This window comes from Poeciliopsis prolifica, unplaced genomic scaffold (genome assembly GCF_027474105.1).
Source record: "Poeciliopsis prolifica strain line A6 unplaced genomic scaffold, Auburn_PproV2 SCAFFOLD008, whole genome shotgun sequence".
Lineage (NCBI taxonomy): Eukaryota > Metazoa > Chordata > Actinopteri > Cyprinodontiformes > Poeciliidae > Poeciliopsis > Poeciliopsis prolifica.
Window position 1 is genome coordinate 5,914,161 of NW_026562383.1, and position 20,727 is coordinate 5,934,887.

At 39.2% G+C, this 20,727-nt stretch overlaps 1 protein-coding gene across 1 annotated transcript in view; it reads right to left on the minus strand.

The window, feature by feature from the left end:
• The window catches only part of rem2 (RAS (RAD and GEM)-like GTP binding 2), a 42,460-nt gene that overhangs the window by 16,592 nt on the left and 5,141 nt on the right, over positions 1-20,727 (minus strand). The window contains exons 3-4 of the mRNA XM_055033663.1: positions 16,583-16,656; positions 1,428-1,605 (exon numbers count right to left, since the gene is read on the minus strand). Of these exons, the coding sequence (XP_054889638.1) occupies positions 1,428-1,605; positions 16,583-16,656 (252 nt within the window). The remainder of the gene's footprint in view (positions 1-1,427; positions 1,606-16,582; positions 16,657-20,727) is intronic.

Sequence of the window (20,727 nt, forward strand, 5' to 3'; positions counted from 1 at the left end):
ATCAATGTTTGTCTTTGCATAGTTTCCAAAAACAGCACAAATCCTTTGCCCTTTAATCTATATTACTGGGCAGCCTGAGAAACAGAAGGGAGGAATTATGTTTTACACCCAACAACAGACACATTTAACAATGAGGGCCAACTCATTTGATGGCACTATGGCCATATCTTATCTGCAATCTGTAAGAGTGCCCTCTGCTGATTAGAAAGTGACATTATAGATAGAAGTTAAAGTGGGATATTAAAGGGGACAAACCAATTATTTTGAATATTATATCTGTTCCCTGGTTAAAGGAGAACTATTAAAGCCTTATAAAAGATTAAAGGTAAACCTGGCACAGGATACTATACTATATACAGCAAATTGGGTTTTCACAGCATGGATTAGCTGTAATCTATCAAATATAGATTAATGAATGCATTGGCACTAATAACAAATGCAGTGCTTCAGCTCTGCATTTGAGCTGAACAGCTTTTTGAGAGAAGATCAGACGTTTATCGTCGTTTTGCTTCTCTCAAAATGACCACTTTAGAAGATTGACAGAATCATTACCAAAATGAAAACTGAACCATGGTTTTAAGTTTTCAATGCAACAAAAAAAAACAACAACAGAAAACATAGAAACAGGCCATGATGTGATTGTTTTTATATACAACATTAAAGCAACTATCATTACATTGTGAAAGAAAATATTGTGCTGATTGTTATTGTAATGATATTGTCATTTGGCTTTTGATTCACAAAGCCAGAAAACACGACAGCCACTAACTGTAGTAAATGGTAAAATGGACTGAACTTGTATAGCGCTTTTCCCGTCATTTTGACCACTCAAAGTGCTTTACACTAGAGTCACATCCACCCATTCGCACTCACAAACGCACACACATTCATACACTGATATGCAGAAACACTGGGAACCTAACAAGCTGGGCTATAGATTCAGTTAGCAACCCTGCAGTTTGCAGGCTATAGACACTTAAAATGCTAACTGTGCTTTTTAAAAGAAACATTACCTTAGTGACAATAATGGGAGGCACTATGACCTTTCAAAGAGCAAACTTCCTGTCTTGTAAACTACTGAACTGTATTGGGAACCTGTGACGCGGTGAAAAAGGAAAGTGTAGAACAAGAAACTGTTTTATACAATTGGACAAAAGCTGAGCTCACTCTAAAATTTTCTAAGGTGTCTTCAAAGGAACTTCAAACTTTAGGAAACGTATGTCATATTAACTTTAGAGGTTTGTTTTACATTGAGTTCTGACCTTCATGAGGTGCAGGGCAAACATCAGAAACATAAAACTCCCCTAAAAAATGTTTAGGTGAGTATGGAGAAATATCCAACTTCTATGTTTAGTTTGAGCAGTGAAGCAGTTTCAACGTCATCAGATGTGGGTGCGTACAACTTTAAAGACCTGAGCTCTACCTACCCTCTGAGCTGATTTCACGGGACCGGACGAGGTCGCTCTTGTTGCCCACCAGGATGATGGGCGTTTGTGGCTGGGACTCCCTGAGAAGGAGGCGGAGCTGGGCGGTGCGGTGGAAACTTCGCCTGTCGGTCACTGAGAACACCAAGATACACACATCACACTGCAGAGTGGACAGGTCCTGGGGATCGCAAAACACACACAAACACACACACGCATGTATAATGCTTGCAAGATTCTGCAGGACAAGATCAGTTTGTACACAATGAGAAGGGATCAACTTACACCAGGCCAGGTGTGGAATGTCAGGTAGACGCTACATGCGACACAGGATCTCTTACATGCCATTAATTGATTAAAAATTCGTCCTTGAACATTTCTCTCTCCCCAACACTGGAGCTACTGCCAAGCAGGCGCCAGTCAAGTTTTTAGCACCGTCCCATGAGGACGCCCGCCGTGGAGGCGCTGGTTAGCTTGACTGCATGCGTGTCTTGCTTCACTTTGATTCTCCTGACCCTCTGAACAATGACCACTGAGAGTCCGCTGGCACTTTCTGTCACACAGGCTCAATTAATGTGAGTGCCTCTGTCAGAAACAGCAGTTTAGAAAGCATCTCTGTGCTCCACAGAGATTCAGACAGCTGAGTTCAGATTGGACTGAATGAAGTTTATCAGGGTGAATTGGGTCACGAGGAGATTTGTGTATTTCTGAGTTTGCTTCTGTGTTTGTCCAACTTAGTGGAAGATTATTCAGCAGATCTTAAAAAAAAAACAACAAAAAACCCCAAAAAAGATTATATCTAGAGATCATCCGCAGACCAGCTGACAACTTGCTGACCTGGTTGTTCGTCACAGTCCCTCAATCATATTACCTCTGTAATCTGGTTTAGTCAAAATAATCTAATATGTAGCAGATACCAAAGGATTAAGAGTTCAACAAGCTGAGAGTCCTGTGCTCGCAATTAGATGCAAAGCGATTGTGGAAAAAACTGTGACCTCCTTGAAATGTTGGTTAAACATTCATTAAAGGTGGTATGTGCAATGTTAAAAAAAACTTCATGTGAACAGACCGGTTTACAGCAGATGTAAACAAAAGCCCCCAACTAGCTTGTTGGAGAAGACTAAAAACTATTTGATGACAAATATTTATATTTTAAATATTAATCCTGTATGTCCTACATTAAAAATCTTCACTTGGATATATTTGCTTATTTTAATTGTACTTAGTTCTTTAAATGTCCTATGAGTAAATATATTTGCCCATTTATACATAAGAACTGGGACTTTCAAGTTATTTTCACAATTTACCGTCTATTAAAAGAGTGCCCCTGCTGCGGCGGGGGTGAAATTACCATGAAAGCCCAATACTGGCTGGAAAGAGCAGCATCTTCCCTTTCAGAAACCATTGAAATTTTTCAGATGGCGCAATGTGAGGGAATTACGGTACTGCAAATTTGACTGGATCGCAGCTGCTCCATTTAGGGCTTACGGGGCTATAGAACAAAGATAATTTTGACAAACAAAAAACTGAAAATCCATAAAAAATTTGAAAAAGTGAGAACATTTTCAAATAGATTCTCTATGCATAAATTGACAGAATCGTTTGTGAATCTGAAAAGTTTTCAGGTGATAAAGTTTCACTCCAAACACAGAGAAGTAGCATCTGAATTTTTTCCTCCCGCATCTCCTCTGAGACTTTGGTCATCCAGGAACTGGTCCAGGTTAAACATGGGTCAATCGCCAGTAGGTTTAAAAAAAGTCAAAAACCGAAAAAGAAAAAAAAAAGACTCCCACACATTTCCTCAACCTATAATAAAAAAATTATTTGGCCAATTAGAAATATTTCCACTGACATCTGTTGCTTGGGAACTAAAGGAGCAGCACCCATTACTCTTAAGACACTGCTATTTTTAAATTAAAGTAGACTAACTAGTTACTCAGCTAAAATCAGTTTGTTGTACTTTTGTTGCTCCACAAAGGTAAAATATCCAGCTAAATATATTGTTTGTTTGTTTGTTTTTAGCTAACGGTGCACCAAGAACTCAACTGCAAATATTTGAGAGCTTTCAGGTCTTCAGAGAAACCAACAGTTTAGTATGGAAACAATTAAGTTGTTATGATTTTCTGTATCAGAGAGGTGTGAAAAATTAACTCAAATGAAACACAGAAAGATAAGAAATAACTGAAAAGAACATAGTATTTTCTTTGATATGTTGAAAAATGTCTGTGGGTCATTCAGGCTGCAAAAGAGCAAGAGAGAGCAATACTTTCAGCAGATGACAGGAAGGCTGAACACGGTACAGCAAACATGCTCTGTTTTACTCAGTTTAGCTTTCTAATTCTATCTATCATAGAAAATACAAGATGTTGACATTTTGTTAGCCCTTTGGAAAAGATATAGAAATTATTTGTAGTGTCCAGGCAATACTGTTGTTTTAATAATAGTAACAATTTTAGCCTTGCTAGTGGCTAACATAAGATGCTAAGAACTATTTAAAGTTGTTTTGCCCTTGTTATCCACATCATTGTTTTACTGTGGCTACTCGTACATAAGGTGCACCACTTCTCTGCTTCTTGTATAAATAACTGAAGGCAAGAAAACAATATTTTGAACACTCATTCATTTTGTTATGCCTCAGTTTCCAGAGAAATTGATATCAAGTGGTCGGTATGGGTGACATGTATCATGTTATACAGTATTATGTTTAACTTGTACTATGGAACTGTGATGTTTTATTAATCGAGGTCATCCTACCTGTAACTAATCTAGTGTCACATCTGCACAGAAACAATGAAAGTTTCTAAAATCTTACTATAAAACATTAGGAAAGTCAAATGCACATTTGAGGAACATTTGAAGATCTAAATGTTTTTTTTTTTTTCTGTAGGAAAGCAGAGCAAAAAAAAGTCACCTGGATACATCACGTCTAATACCCAATGTACTTATGTCCTCCCGCTAAAAGGCAAAGCCAGAAAAAATACACCCGAGGAAACAATTTGAGGTTTACAGATGCGCAAATTGACATTATTATAGAATAAGGATTGCTCATATTTACAGCTTCCTGTTGTATTTTCAATAAACCTGTCAGAAATCCACGCCTACTGACTCATCAACGCAAATTGTATTTTAAGAGGAAGTGCGGCTCTGGAGCCATAAACATTTCTGAGTGGATCAATGCAGTCGCAGGAATAACCCCGTCTGTCTGCTGTGGGTCTGAACTGTACATCACAAGTGTGTTTTGAACGCGTGTTGTAAGCTACCAAGATCTCCACAAATTTGCTGACTGCGTGTGTGTCTCTGTGTGTAAATGTGTGGATGCCCTTGTCCCCGGTCCGCTGCCCTGAAGCTACTGTAAATTTCTGTCCGCCAGAGATTTTCAGACAGCTGAAAAATTCACAAGGCTCCAATGGCGAGACCTCGGGCTTTGTCTGTTTGATGGAGCGCAGGAAATAGGCGGGGAGACGAGAAGGCAGGAGGAGAGGGAGCTACCGGCCACCTGTCTCCCTCCGAGATGGGGGGAACGATGATGAGGAGGAAGAGGGATGGAAGTTAAGAATGCACGGAGAGGGACTGAGGGGAAAGACAAATCATTGTAAACAAACAAGTAAAGACACAGACATCAATTAGGATCACGACGGAGTGCTTCAGGAGAAATGCTGCGACCCAGTTAATATGTCTCTTCCTCTATCGCAGGCAAAGCAACTCAGGACAGAGCCAACTAATGCTCCCTCTCCACTTCTTTTTTCTCTCCATTAAGCAGCTCTGCTCAGCTCACGGAGAGCGGGCCATCTGTCAATACATACCCCTCTGACGAGCAAACGCACACAAACACAAAGCCACCGGGGCCCACACGCGGAGAATAATTTAAATAATCTGTAAATACAGGCAGTCATCGCTGAGCAATCAGGAGAATAACAGTGAAATATTTTAATAAGGAAAGACTTCATGCTGATTAGGGCCGTGCAACTGGTAAAGCACACAGGCTTTACCAGTTGCTAAATACAGAAATGATTGGCTGAAATTACAAATATGAAATACTTTGGTGCTCTTGCAGTCTCTGGTTGTTTTGCTTGATTTGAGGTAGGCTCCTTAGTTGTTGGCTTGTCAATACTTATAAAAAAAAAAAAGTTAGAAATTGTTCTTATTGAAATTTCCTTGCTAAGTTGGCTTTTTCAATCACTAGAGTAGAGAAACTTTGTATTATTAGCCTTTAATTTAACGTTTTCAGTCTCAAGAGATGCACTGATTGTTGAAATGACAACTGGAATCTGCCAAAATTTACACTCGACTGACTCGACCACATAGCTGATGGTGGTCCTCAAAGCATGTGATGCACTGGCCAAACAACTTCATATTTTATTGGGTGTCCTCAATTTTTTTCTCCAGGTGCCGCATTTCTACTAGAACGATAACCGTTGACATAATGCCACCCGTCACTCAATCTATTGTGTTTGTCAGCAACCAGTTAGCGGTAGAAATTTGATCGGGTTGGGTGAGGCTAACTCCTGATCCTCAACGCTCCCACATGCTTTGTCCGAATAATCATGTGATTATGGACTGCACAAACAACAGCACAGACCCTAAATTTTCTGTTTTGCTTTTGACAAAGAGGTCAAGGAGCTAACGCCACACTTTCCTGCGAACAACAACATCGCAATTTCCACCCAGGACTTATAAACCACTTTCCGGGATTACTATGATAGGAGATGTATAGTGAAGAATCGTACAAATGTAAATAATTCCTCACAGCATCAGAAAAAACATTCTTCAATCACAAATACTCCTGTCTCCTGGAGATACAAAAACCAAAATCTGAACGCATTTCCACATAGAAGCACAGGAATAAACTTGTGATCAATCAGAATTGCACAGAGCTGTCAAAGTAGATGCAATCTTTGTTGCATGCCTACGTCAATGAGAACTGATGAACTATGTCAAGGCCTTAACCCTTTTAACTTTCACCTCAACATCAACTGTATCAATTCATCCAATCAGCTGCAATGTCAGCCCACTTTCAGTTAACTAAGAGCAGATTAAAGTTTTTAATTTATTATCAAACACTTATTTGACCCACAATATTGAAGACGATGCATGTACTTTTGCAGGACTTATATATGTCTTAAAATAACCAGTGTATTTGTGGATATCCACAAATACACTGGTGGATTCCCAAGCGTCTGAATTTCTTCTGTTCTAAATCGCCAAGCTCAGCTAAAACTGGGAGTCCGACTGACTGACTCACAGAGACACGACGTCCATCTGCAACAAGTAAGGGTTGTAGATGCTGTTGTTACTCACGATAACGTCAAAGAGCTTCACTTGAAAAATATCTAAATGGTCCCTTCAAATCACAGAAAATTATGAGGACGGAAACCTTCCTGTTGGAGTTACAGCACATAGTGAGAAATAAAAATCCCTGTTTGTGTCTGACAGCTAAAAATGTGATTTTTAGATGTACTAATAAATTTAATAAAAAATAAAATAAAAGAATCTTGGACAGTATTGCATAATACACTGACTAATTTTTGGCCAATAATGACACAGTTCAGGACTCTAAAACAAAAAGTGTATTCTCTCATTTCTGGTGCATTTTTGTATAGATTTTTTAACAAGTTAGGAAAAATAAGGAAAGGGCAAAGATCTAAAATTACTTAGCAATATTGTGGGAAATTTCTTTCCACTTGAGTTGCATATGTTTTTATAGCTAACTTGAAGCTAGAAACAGTAAACCCTTTTGGTTTTGGACAGATCGTAAAAGTTATTTCCAGCAGATGTTTCACCGTGAACGCGCTGTTAAACTTCCCGTCCTAACAAGGGCTGCACCATATTAGGAATCCGCCGCTGTGACAGTGCAACACAATTCCCACAAGTTTTATCTAAATCAGGCGTGGGCATCAAGGGCAGGAAGGGTCCATCTGTTTCGCCAAATATATTACTGGCAAGAACATACAGTATGGAAATGAAATGGCCGACTCATTCATTGCAGTCCAAGCACTCCCTTGCGATGCTGAGACGGTTGCATTGTAATGAAGAAAACTTTAGGGTTCTGAATCTCTCAAATAGGCATAATTAAGATAAAATATTGCAAATTCTTGACAGTACTTTAACAAGTGGACTCTGAATGCCAATGTGCATCTGTAGGAACTCACAATCATGACTCTGTATTAAAATCAGGGTGGCTTTAAATTTGGCAGATGATTGCTGCTTGGGGCTGCATCCCAAAATAACTCCACCATATGCTTCATGTTTCTGCTCATCACTTATCTATCTTGTGTCTACTGCTGATTTTCAGACAATCAAAACATTAATCTGCAGCAAAATTACATGGGTGCGTTCATATCCTTCCATAGAAGCTTAAAAAGCGCACACATCAAAACTGTCTCTGGAATTAGGGGAACAGAAATAATATTTTTGAAAGGAGGACTTTTTAAAAGGTTCTGAGCAAAATCTTCCATTTTTTTCTTCTGGTATACAATGACTGGGAATTTGCCGAGTGTGGGCTACCCCAAGTAAATTCAGCTTAAATGCATCATGTTTGATGCAAAAAGAAAAGTCTGAAAACCTCTGGCCCATCCTGCAGCTTTGGGTGTCAAAATTGGACAAAATTGACATGCAAGGAACAAATAAGACAGAAGTAGAATAAAGTTTACTGCAAGTATAACAAAGCACAAATGCTGAGGTAAGGAAATGAAAGACTGGTGTATGCTTTGAACCTTTTTCAAACGTAGTCACGTTACAACCATAATCTTTAACGTACCAGGAAACAACACATTTGTTGCATTGGGTATACATAACCCAGGAGTTTTTATTAGACGCACTCAAAGAATCAACACAAACCTCAATGAACCATTTAAAGCTCCATGATATTTCAATCCCACACTCTACACTTCACATAAAAAAACAACTGAGGGTTCTCCTCTTTATTGCTTCTAACTGTCTCTCTTCAAATAAAGCTGTGGTCAGTGTAAAGAGTTTTCTTTGCTGCATTTTTGCTGAGTGATTAACTTCTTGGCCTCATTTGCAGAATATTGGACACAGAAGCCAGTCATTCCTGCCGATGCTTTCGTATAACTGCATTGCTCACATACATTAGTGTGTACCCAGAAAAAAACACTTAGATGTTGGAGTCCAACACAACATTTGCAACCATTAACTTTAAGGGCAATGAATCACCTATCAGACATAATTTGCATAATAAGCTGTGGCTGTAATAGCGCTCAAACTATTATTCTGTCTGATTGTGGGGAAAAAAAAAAACACAAAAAACAAACACCAGAGCACAATCTGACCCTTTTTGGAAAAGTGCTTCTGCGCGCATGTGTAGCATGCATCCGTCATTATACAACATACTTCTCTCTGTCTGGGAAACAGAGCCAAACTGATTGCAATCTATTGGCTTTTAAGCTGTTTGCTTTGCAAAACCAGATATAAGAGTAAAGCAGCTCTGGGCCTTTACATGGAAGAGAAAAGGTCACGCCTAGCTCCACCTGCCTTCACAAACACGAGCTTGCATGCACTGATAAATACATAGGCGCTCCTGCTACCATTTGGCTTTATCAAAAGCAAACATGTGCACTTTGCACACGTCTGGTTCTTTGGTTTGCGATCTATCTGTAAGTCTGACTGGCTGTCTGAGTGGATTGAAGGACCGGGAAGATCGATAAAGACACAGGGGTGATGAATGGAGGGATTGACAAAGGACAGGAAAAGGAAGCAAGCACAGAGAGAGAGTAGAGATTTAAAAAGGAGGCAGAGAACATCACTATGTGGCAAAGTCAAAAACCTGACGACAGCATGAGAAAGCTCTGTGAAGACGGAGCGCTGAGCTGGTACTTTTCCTCTTTTTTCCATGTTTTGCTGCAAAGAGGCGAAGCGCCCCACAGGAAATGCATCACTAAGGTCATAGCTGCATACGTTGCATTGGCAAAACACACATCTGCTCGTGTATTAATACACATACGCCGACCATCAGAGGTCAGCGACTGCTGAAATCAACCGACCTCAAAGCAATATACTGTATGACAATACACGCTGTTGCACACCGTGTTAAACCACCTCCTCTCAGTCGGTTGGTGCAAAAACTGAGTGTTTCTGTATGACCCAGATTTGAGTCTTTATACAGTATGTTGGCATGTGGAGCCTCCAGCCTGTCCATTAGCAAATCCCTGAATCCCTGCGCACTAGTCATGCTGTTCACGCCCGACCTCTGACCTTCATATTTAGGGGGAGGGTGAAAGAGGATTTGTGTCTTGGCAACAATGTAGTACCAGTAGTAAAAGCATTATGTGAACATTAAACTGAATATACTGCAACATTGTTGGCAAATAATCAGAGTTAGGGCATTTATCTTAGAATTATTTTTTTTTCCGCAGGTTGTGGATTCAGGAAAAATAGTTGTTCTTACACATAGCAACAAAAGAAGATGGAAGCCAATAAACCTTATTCTGTTTATTGCCAATCAAAACACTTCAACAGAGCAAAATATCGACTAAGGAAAGTTGTAGCAGTGTGTATGTGTGGAGGTGGGCTATGGTGCAAGTTTCACAGAGTGGTCTACAGGGCTACAATAATTAAGTGCATTTAGCCATTTAATTTCAGTCTGTTTTGTTGTCACAATATTTCTCCATGAAATCAATAAATGTAAACATGATGCACACAAGTACTGCTGCTTTATTTCCCCCCTTATGCCAGAGGGAATGAATAAAACATCAAGCTGCTGGAAACCAAGCATATGCGAACTGAAAGCTGATTCAATAATTAAGGTCTTTATTATTTAACATATGTGTCTTTTTCTGTAACAGATGCTAATGTTCATTCAAATGGCTAAAATCACTTTTAACTCACTCCCAATCTTGTATTGTCTAGATTAATATTCAAAAAGACAGCAGCGAATCAGATTCATAGTAATCAATAATAATAAATATTAGAAGCTATTTTATTCCTTTTCATCCCCTCTACGCCACAAAAACACTTCAATTAAGGTAACAGATGTCTTGTTGGTCACTCGAGTACTGCAGTCATGTGATGGTTCACATTATTTATTTACAGCTGCATTCAGTCAGAAACCTTTACTGCGGTGTTCCACAGAGCTCAGTGACCTGTTTGTCAGAGCCAACTCTTTTGTTCCTGCCTGTTTTGTCTGGTTGTTTAGATTAAATTAAGGTCCAGTTTGATGACAATTTTATCAAAGTAAACACCGATGAAAAATAACATTTCCGCTCTTGGTCGACTCTTTCCAAGAAGCTGTATTTCTCATTCAGGATGGGCAGTAACTATTCATCCATCACTACATGTTGAGAATGTGAGTGTAGAACTCAGCCGCTCACGTTATGACCAGAACCTGTTTCACTGAACTCAATACTACAATCCTTAAACAACTCCTTCTCGTCCCTGTTAAATATCCATAACCCAACTCCTTTGGACCTCTCTGAGTTGCTCTAACCGTATGCCAGACTCTCCCATCCTCCTCTGTTTTCCAGCTCTCCAATCCATCTGCCTAAACATCCACAATGGGCTTTAGAGCTGTCAGCCACATGGTGTCGTGTCTCTTGAGTACTTTCCTTCTGTCTGCACAATTGTTTGTCAGTAAGATTATAAACTTGTAGTGGAAAAATTACAAGACTTCCTTAAATTGTAATTATCTCATTACATATTTCTGATTAATTGCTGGTTAACAACACAAATGACTGTTATTCAGCAAATAAGGCTAAATTATAATACTGTAACTTAATTTTATTTGACAGTTTAAATCTAGATGTTTTATTATCCCTAGTTCATCACTGTGATTGTTGTAAACTTATGTTCCTGTAGGTTCAAGGAATCCCAAACAAAAGAATCAATTGTTTTTAAGTGTTAGCTCAAATGCTATAAGGAGGTTTTTTATCAAGCAAAATGCTCCTGATGGAGAAAAAAGGTGAATAAAAAAGTTAACATTATTTATTACAACTAAACATTGAATCAATACTTTAGTTGAATGATGCAAAAGCTGTAACTTTGAACTGAATTTTCTATCAATTTGAGTTTGGTACACAGCAAAAAGAGAACAAACTAAACTGCCTAGCAAGCAATACAAACAGTGGAGTACAGCTCTAATAGGACAAAAAACACGGAAGAACAGGAAGAAGATTAAATGTTGAGAAACTTTCTTCCTTGGGCTTGATTCAATGCCAGCCTGTCTCAGTTCCAAGAACCGGCAGAGTGATTTTTGCTTCCCTCTTCTAAGTGAACAACAAAATGTAGCTGCAAACCAATTACTGCCCTCTAAATTACATCCTTATTTTGTTTTTCTCTAACCTCCCAAAACATAATAGGGCATCCAAGTTTTTAAAAAGGTCAGCAGCTCACTTTCATAACCGCATGCATGTGCATCTTACATTTTCCCAGGCCTGCGGCAGCACCAATCTGCTGCCTATGATAAATATTTTAATTTCAAGTTATCAAATAATAATGAAAAGGCGAAAAGTGATTCAAGCTTGATATGAATGGAGACAACCCAAAGGCATTAAAGAGAATGATGCTAATGCTGTGTAAGACATTCTTGTCGATCTGAAGCAGAGGACATCACAGACCAGCCAGGTCAAGGCCAAGTATGTCAGCGTTTCTATTTCTGGCACATGGATGACTTATTTAAACCACCCTACGTTTCATGACACCCACAACACTCACAACGCCCCAGCGTCTGCTTGAACAGACTCTCTGCCTTCTGTGCATGTGTGCTGGAGGTGAACACACGCACACACACACACACACACACACACACACACACACACACACACACACACACACACACACACACACACACACACACACACACACACACGCACACACACACACACCCACTTGGCAGATGCTTCAACAAATTTCAATATCAAAAACCACCCGAGTAAGTACAGAAGGAGTTTTTAGATGCTGAATTCATTTATTAAGTGTAAAAAAAAATGCAATCTCATCCAAGTTAGTAATATGTAAAATAACTAAGTCAGAATTAAACTGTAAGTTGTAAATGATAATTTCTTGGAAAACTGAGTTCAGTTTCACATGCCTGTTTGTAGATTTAAAAAAAAAGATTACTGCGACTGGAACATCTCTGAAAACACAATGTTGGCTTATCTGAAGGAATTCAGAAACTTTTATTATTAATAAAGCTTTTATTAATAAATGAAGGCTTTTCTCAGTGAGATGCCAACCAAATACACAGGCTCGCCACTAAAAATGACATCCAAGTTATATTGGGTGTCAAATACAACTTTCTCACTTCTGATGCGATACAAACAATGTAGCTTTAACAATTGGCTGGTACAATATCGACCTGATATGACATCATCACAAATCATATATGATTTTATTACTTATTTTATTGTGTGGAATGTTAGAAAAGGCTTTAACAAGTGATGCTACTCAAGCAGAAAACAGTAGTCAATGAGAACATCTGACACATTTGAATGGAGACAACCCAATCAATAGGTCTGATTTATAATCCGATATTAATTTTTTGATATTGACCGATTTTTGATAGCGTGGCTCCTTTAGGACCATGGCATGTTTTATGGAGAAGGAAACCTCATCCAACAGTGCAATGATCCAAAGCACACCTCCAAGTCCCCCATCTGAATGTCTCAAAGAAAAAAGATAAATGGTGGTTTTGAAGTGGCCTAGTCAAAATCTGGACTTGCAGTGGAATGACCTTGTACAGGCCTCCAAAGAGTCTGAATGAAAGCAATTCTGAAAAGAAGAAAGGGCAGAAACATACATAAAACCTTAAACGTTGGTTTGGGTCACTTCTTTCCTTTGATAACGGAATTAACGATTTACAAAAGTGCACTGTGTACGGACTCTGGTTCTCTTTTTCTTCTGTTTAAAAATTGTTTGGTTATCTGAAACACGTAATTGTGACCCCCAAAAAACAGAAAAAACAACCATTAAACAAATCTGTGTGGGGGATAAATACTTTTTCACAGCTCTGTGTAAAAATCTGGCCTTCCCAGTTGGCTCCACTTGGGATTTGTCGTGTCCAGTGAAAATTCCTCCTCCCGCTGCTCGACCTGGCCGTCAATCAGCTGCGTTGAAACGCAATTGAAGCAACTGCTGCTGGGCACAACAGCTTGTCCAACGTTTCCCCCCAGTCTGTGTCGCGGGGTAAGGTGCTGATTTTGTTGCAGCGAGAGAGCAACCCCCACGCGCCCCCTCCGCTGCCAGCAGTGCCGCATGCTGACCGCTCTAGCATGATGCCATGCGTGAATGAGTGATTAATCCTGCCCTTGTGCATGCACGTCTCGCGTGCTCGTGTCTGTGCGTGTTGCCGTGGTAACCGGGGTGCGGGTCGGGCCGCCCTGTGGAGGCCGGAAGCCCTCCCCTCTCGGGGACTGCGAGTGCTGGCAGAGCATCCAGTGCCATCGAGAGCCAGTTTCTGGCACTGACTTCATGCCTGACTTACTGGATTTTTTAATTTTTTTTTTTAACTGTTGGATTTTATGTGTGCGTGACTTTAATCTTTCAACACAATCTCCAAAGACACTCAAACAAAAGAAGCCGTCCAGTCCTCTCTGGAGTCGTTCCACACTTATCTCCACCACTGCTGCTTCGTCCCGTATGCCCTGCCTCACTTATTTTTTTTTTAACACGCAAAGAGTAACAAATGTAATGAACTAAAAGTGAGGGGAAGGCGGGGCTCTCCACAAAAACGCTGCAAGAACAAACATGAAGCCATCTGGGGCACTTAAGAGTGATGACAGCTGCAGGACGGAAGGACAGCTAGATTACTGGTGAGAAATGAGCAGTTTTTTCTCCGGGGTTCTTCAGAGTTAAATGTAGCTGCATGTGAATAATTCAACCTGAAAAAGAAGAAGAAGAAGGGCCCCTGTTGCCCCAGTGGACATCAGGAATAGGATGATCTGCCCTACAGAGTAATTAGAGTGCTCTACTGCCCGATTATCTCATTAATATCCATAAATAACCGCATGCTGTTTGATCCGGTATAATGTGATAAGGTGCGGTTTTAACAAGCTCTTGCTGCTTTCCCCCCACCGCTCAATTTTCCACCGGTCCAGATTTGCAGTATAATGATGAAGCAGAGCAATAACAAAACAAAAACATGCTTTTAGTTTCAGAATTGGATTTTTAAAAAAATAGAGCTTTCCAGTTTTCCCAATGAGAAAACTTTGAAAAGTGCGAGTGCAGCCACTCCTGTAACTCTTCCACTCGGAAACACACGAATGGCCATCAGAGAAATGAACCAAATGGCCTTCTCTGTTTCGGTAGTGCAGGCAAAGGATGGCTGACATGAGAGGAACCGTGGGTGCTTTAGCATGAGGCTTGACTCATCTGTGCCGTTCTCCTTGCCGGTGTTCACATTGATGTTTTATGTCAGTCAACCAACTGGAGTTAGCCTCGAAACTTTCTCTTCTAACTTTACCTTGGAATAGAAATAACAACCTGGAGTTATCCTGAGAGTCAGACTTTTTCGGCTCCACGCTAACAGATGTCATGCAAGGTCAGAAGTCAATTCAGAAATATTTAATCTAACCACTGACTGAGGTCAAAGATAAGATTTAGGGTAAAATCTCAAGACATTTTTGGAATCAAGCATTGTCACAAATAAGCACCATCCGATTATCGTTATCTGGAAAATTGGAGGATGTTTTTTGGCAATGTTTTTTTGCCAACACCAAACTTGTCAGAAGGGGTGCCTATTTTTTTTATACTGGTTTTGAGTATAAATTTGAATTTAAACAACTTACACTGAAAAAGTACTTAAGCAAAAGTGCTGCTATTCTGGTAGCCAGACAACAGCAATATTTCCACAAAAATCACGTTTCTTCCATTTTAGTCCTAAGTTGTTCGTCACAACCATGATGCATCAACACCATAACTGACAATTTACAAAATTTTGATAAGGTTTTGTGAAATAAAAGCTTAATTTGAGTAAACTGTAAAGATTTAATGTACCTACAATCTGGCCTCCTTAAGAATAACATCATATGAATTGAGGTCGTTTGGCATTTCGTCAGAGTTTTTAATGGACAGTGTGACTCTTTCAGTGATAAGTGTTGACAAATCTCACGTAAATGTTAATTCATTTTTATGTATTCTACATAAATGGCATTACTTTACTCACTAGTTTGTCACCATCTTCAGTTCTGTGTTAACTCCATCAGATGGACTTTATGTTGTTTTTAGTTTTAAATAATATTTCTTTTGTTTCTTGAGAGGCATTTGTCTGTAAAACTGAGTAAAAATATTACTGATAGAGTAATTAAAAAATTATTATGTATTTATTTTTGTCAGAGAGGATGACAAAGTTCTAGGTCAGGTCCATTAAAAATGTAATTTTCAAAAAAATGTTGCAAAACATTTGTCATATTTGTACACATAAGTTTAAAGGAATCATTTTTAAAAGTTTTGGGAAAATCTAAACCCATTTGTCCCACTTCTCAAGAATGACTGAGCACCATATTGCCACGATATGCATCATTGCAACCGTCTGAAAGCAAAACAGTACGAGCAAAAAGCTGCAGTTGCACAGCGTCCAAAACCAGAGGGTACAATTGTCCAAACATGTAAAGTCTGAGACAAAGTGTTCCTGCTCTGCAACCTAATCAACATAATCGCAGCTGTAAGCTGTTCATGTAAACTAAATTTACATGAACAGGGTTAAAGAGCTTAGAATCATTGCCGCAATTAATACATATGAAGTGAATGAGGTTAAAAATAAGGTAAGCTCAAAAGTTCAGCTATTAAATTCTGAAATCTACACTGATCTGTGCAAAACTCTCCCAGAACTGAAAAAGGTATTTATGTAAATATGTAGAAAGTTGCTTAACCCTCTCAGGCTCAAATTTCTTGAAAAAACAGTCTAAGTTGTTGCAAATCTGCAACACCTGCCTGGAGAGGGTTAAAATGCTGCAGTACATGCATGTAATTTCTGTCATTCTTTACTAATACAATATGTCATCAAAAGGTTTAATTATGACATAATGTTAAGCGAATAGATCAGAAGACACAGATAAAATCTGCTTCCCATTTAGCTAATCTAAACACACAGACAATAGTTTGACTGTTCAAACCTCAAACTCTCAGAGAAAAAGTTCACCAGACCCTCAAAAAGCTCAAAATCAACGTGAGGAGGAAGAAATAAACCAGCTGAACTGACTGTGACTCACCTGTTTCCAGTTGTCAAATATGATGACTTTGCTGTCCTCGTCGTCCACCGTCACCGTGCACTCATAGCCCTCGCCTGCAAACAGACATCAGTGTCACACCCATCCTTCGCCACCACTACAGGAACAACACAACGCCTGGGCTGCGAATGTGTTGTGACAAAAACATCCTTTCACCAAAGTGGGACAATATGTAGATTGTGTTGCAGGAAGCAGAGCAGTATTCGCTAAAGAAGGAAGAGTCTGCACACTTCCAGGGGCAGACTTAAGAGTGGCAGTAGGTTAATGCCATTTTTATCAAATGTTCCTTCACTTGGACCTGAAAGTGAATCCGAGTGTCAAGGAGGATTTTTAAATAAGTGAGGCCAGATGACATTCTTGCACAGATATCTTTAAAACGGCTGAAACTATTCAAGTCTTATTAGTGGAAGCAGGAGAATATAGAGCTTTTCCAGTCACACTGATTAAATATTGTAAATGTAAAAAATAGACTTCTTTATTCTTAATTACTATATTGTGCATGGCATGTCTGACATTCTGCTCCCGTTTGTGAAGACAGATCTACAGCTGAGCCTCAAAATTATTCACAGTCCATTCAGGTTTAGATTTAAAGTTTTATGCCTCCAAGAAGCTTTTTTCTGATCGGAAATGATACAGGCGTCCTCCGAAAGATTAGAAGACAAAATATAATGGTTATCAGAATAAAAGCAATTTCTTTTTTTTTTATTATTTAACAAAAGACATATCCATGTTAAATATGCTCGACAAACAAATGTCTATTACATCAGTGTTATTTTCAAGTCAGAAGAAACGTATTGGTAAAGTTATATTACTTTAGCTCGAAATCAACCAAGGTGATGAATAATATCTGACTTGACTGAATCTTTATAGAGAAATTCCAAGGCTGTGCAAACTTTAGGTGACGCTTAAACACGCAAGCACAGACCTACTGATGAATATGACGCTCACACCCTGTGACCTGTAGCTTCTCAGCAACTAAAAATAAACATCAGGTATTTGTATCAAGGGCAGCAAACGTCCATCCTAATGGCCAATTAGATTATTACCAAGTAGAGCGTGGAATCCATACTAAAATGATAAAAGCCTTGGAAATATTATCTCTGAGTCGTCCTTTGCCATTTTGATAATGCAAACACTGGAATTGCAATGGCGCATGTGATTCAATTATTTATGCAACTCTGGATAATTAAAAACTTTGGTAATGACCTCACTGTGTAACACTGTTGAAATGTAGTGTGTTGTAGTACACCACGTTAAATCTACCAGCTCTTTAAGCATTTATGTGGAACTGAATTTGTTCATTTTACTCTAGTATCGTATGTGTCTATAAATGCCTTGGACAGAACATCTTCAACAGCGTATCTCCTAAAAATCCCAAGAAGCGACAGCTGTGAACGCTCTCACTTACATATTTGAAAAGACATTTTCTCAATTTTGCACTGATGCAAAAGTTTTCAAAGATTTTGAAGCCAAGTAAGGTTTGCCAACTTCAAGTTTTAAGTTAACTTAGAATATGAGAAAGGCGTAGCAAGAAAAAAAAGAAACTGCTACTAGAAAGTGCCTTCTTCTTCTTTCTGAATATGGTGCAGTGATCCAAGAGCACAAGAGGAGCTGATGTAATGAATGCTTTTCAGTGTGGGCCAGGGGCATGTTGGCTGTCACCTCGGGGTGACAATGACTGATCGACTGGCTGGCTGAAGAGTCGAGGGCTGATTAGCCCTGGTGTTACACTGAGCTGCGTGTCAGCAGATCTGCTGACTGACAGATGCCACACCGGAGCACAAAGAAAAGTCCGACTTTGGCTGCTTTAATGTGACATATGCTTAAAAGGAAAGAAGCGAGGTGTTCTTTCACACAAAAATGACGCACGTTGTGGGTGAAAAAGAACTTCTTCAAGCTGCGGCTTGAAACTGCCTAGTGAATATGTTTCTACCATGATTTTCTATCGTTGATGCAAATAGTGGCCATACTAAAAAGCAAAGTCTGCCTTACAATTTGTAATTGGGCGAGTTGCTTCCAGCTTCCCTGTGTGAAATCCAGATTCGCAGGGTATTTCAGTTGATTATTTTAACTGGGAAGTTCCCAGTTCAAAGTACAACTTGGAGTGCAGCATTAGATGCAGCAAAAAGGGTTGAAGCTGAGGTCCTTTCAGCACCACCATGAGCTCAAACAAAAAGCTAGAGCTGCATGCATATTCATTTACGAATGGCCCAATCAAAATGTAGCCTGGATGACTGCTGTTCAGCTTCATGACTTTTAAGAACAAGACAAAACAAATTCAGTTTCTAAATGTTCAAAGGTGGCAGAGATGCACTGAAAATCTTGCAGCTTTAATTGTTGGGAATTGTAGTTCAAAACCTTGATTTGTTATTTGCAGAAAGTTTTGAAAAAAACGACACTCTTTTTCACTTTTGTAAGGTACTACAGGACTATACAAGTGTGCACTCTCTGTTATAGCGTACGGTAGAATCAGGGTTTGTGACTGCAGAGACATATTTCAACAGGCCTGCTCTCTGCTCCCATTAACACACATCTGGCTCTGGAGTGAACACAGCTGCTCTTGCCACAAGATTTTGCTTCCAAATTTTTTTAAACAGGACATTTTAAGCTCAATAAAAGCACAGCAGGCAGCTTTAGACGGGCGGTCTAAAGAAGAATAACATAAGCAAGACTGCCAATTGTCCAAAATAAGCTGATGACAAGATCCAGACCACTGACATGTCTCTCTGCTGGATAAGAAATTATGAAGCTGCTCAAAACTGGAATACAAAAACAAAAATGAAGAACCACAAAAAATAAAGGATATTAAGACATTGATTCACATGATCTTGTCTTTTATATGCTTGTTTATTTTCTTGGACTTTTAGCTTCTGTTGGATCTAGTTGATTATTTGGTATGCACATCATGCCAAATGTGAAAGAAGTCTCCTAATCTAAATCCCATTAAGGCAGGAAGTGGCTGATTAACCGAGATGTTTCTCTTTAATGCTTCAGAGGTGTGTAAATGAACTGACTTTGTGGCTCAGAGAAGAAGTAAGTTGATCTCAGAATATTTTCACTTTAATTTCCAACATGCTTCACACAAAGACCCATTTCTTGAACCACGAGGAAATCATCCGTAAAAGAGATGTAAGAACACACCCTTCCACTCCCCGTGGTTTCTAAATGTAGGCTAAAAATATTTGTAATTGAATTAATGAACAAAGCAGCCAGTATCAACGTTTAGGTTGCATTTTGATAAGACCTATGAGCAAAAAAACTGGACAATCTCAAATAGCCATAAAAAGACGTCCATGAGCATCATTTGTCTAAAGAGCGATTAAGAATAATCTCACCACTATGCACTGAGACAATTCATTTTGAAGAGACTTCTTCCCATTTCTATCCAGAGATCTGAAGCAAACAAACAGAGGAATCCTGGGATCCTCCAATTTTTTATTCATTTTGTTTTATCAAGTCTGATAACTAAAAAACACTCAGTCATTGACACACTGATGATGGTAAGTTCAATCGACACCACCTGTGACCACCAGCAGGACGCGAGGCAAGTGAAGTGCCTTGCCAAAGGATACAACTAGCCCATGGAGCAGGGGTTTCAAACCAGCAACCCACCACTTACAGGACACATCCCTAGCCCTGCTATCATAAGACAATATCTAAATGGCGATGTCCGCAAAAAGCCTTTTTCTGGCGCAACTGACTTTCCTTTTTAATAATAAAAAATATACATATAAAAAAGTAACATTTGTCGTAATAAAGCCTAATTTCAACATCTGCTCAGCCTGGCTGATATTATAAAACTGATACTTAGAATCTGGACCAAATGTATGCAAAGTTATGTGTATAAACTAAAACATTATCAGCAGTCTGGTCTCCGTCTTGGACAGGTAGTCGACATGCCATTGCAATCATCCTACAGAAAACCTTTAGTTTATGCTGAAGAGTACATCATGGACCAGGACTCTGGATGAACTAGAGATATTGTGCAAAGAGGAAAGGTCAAAGGTACCTCTATTTCTTTGCTATACCCTTGTGAACCTTTATGGAGAAAATTTTGGTGATGTGCTTCGGTTTAAAGGAGATTGTACAAAGTACTGACAGTGGAGGTGCAAATAATTGTGGTACCA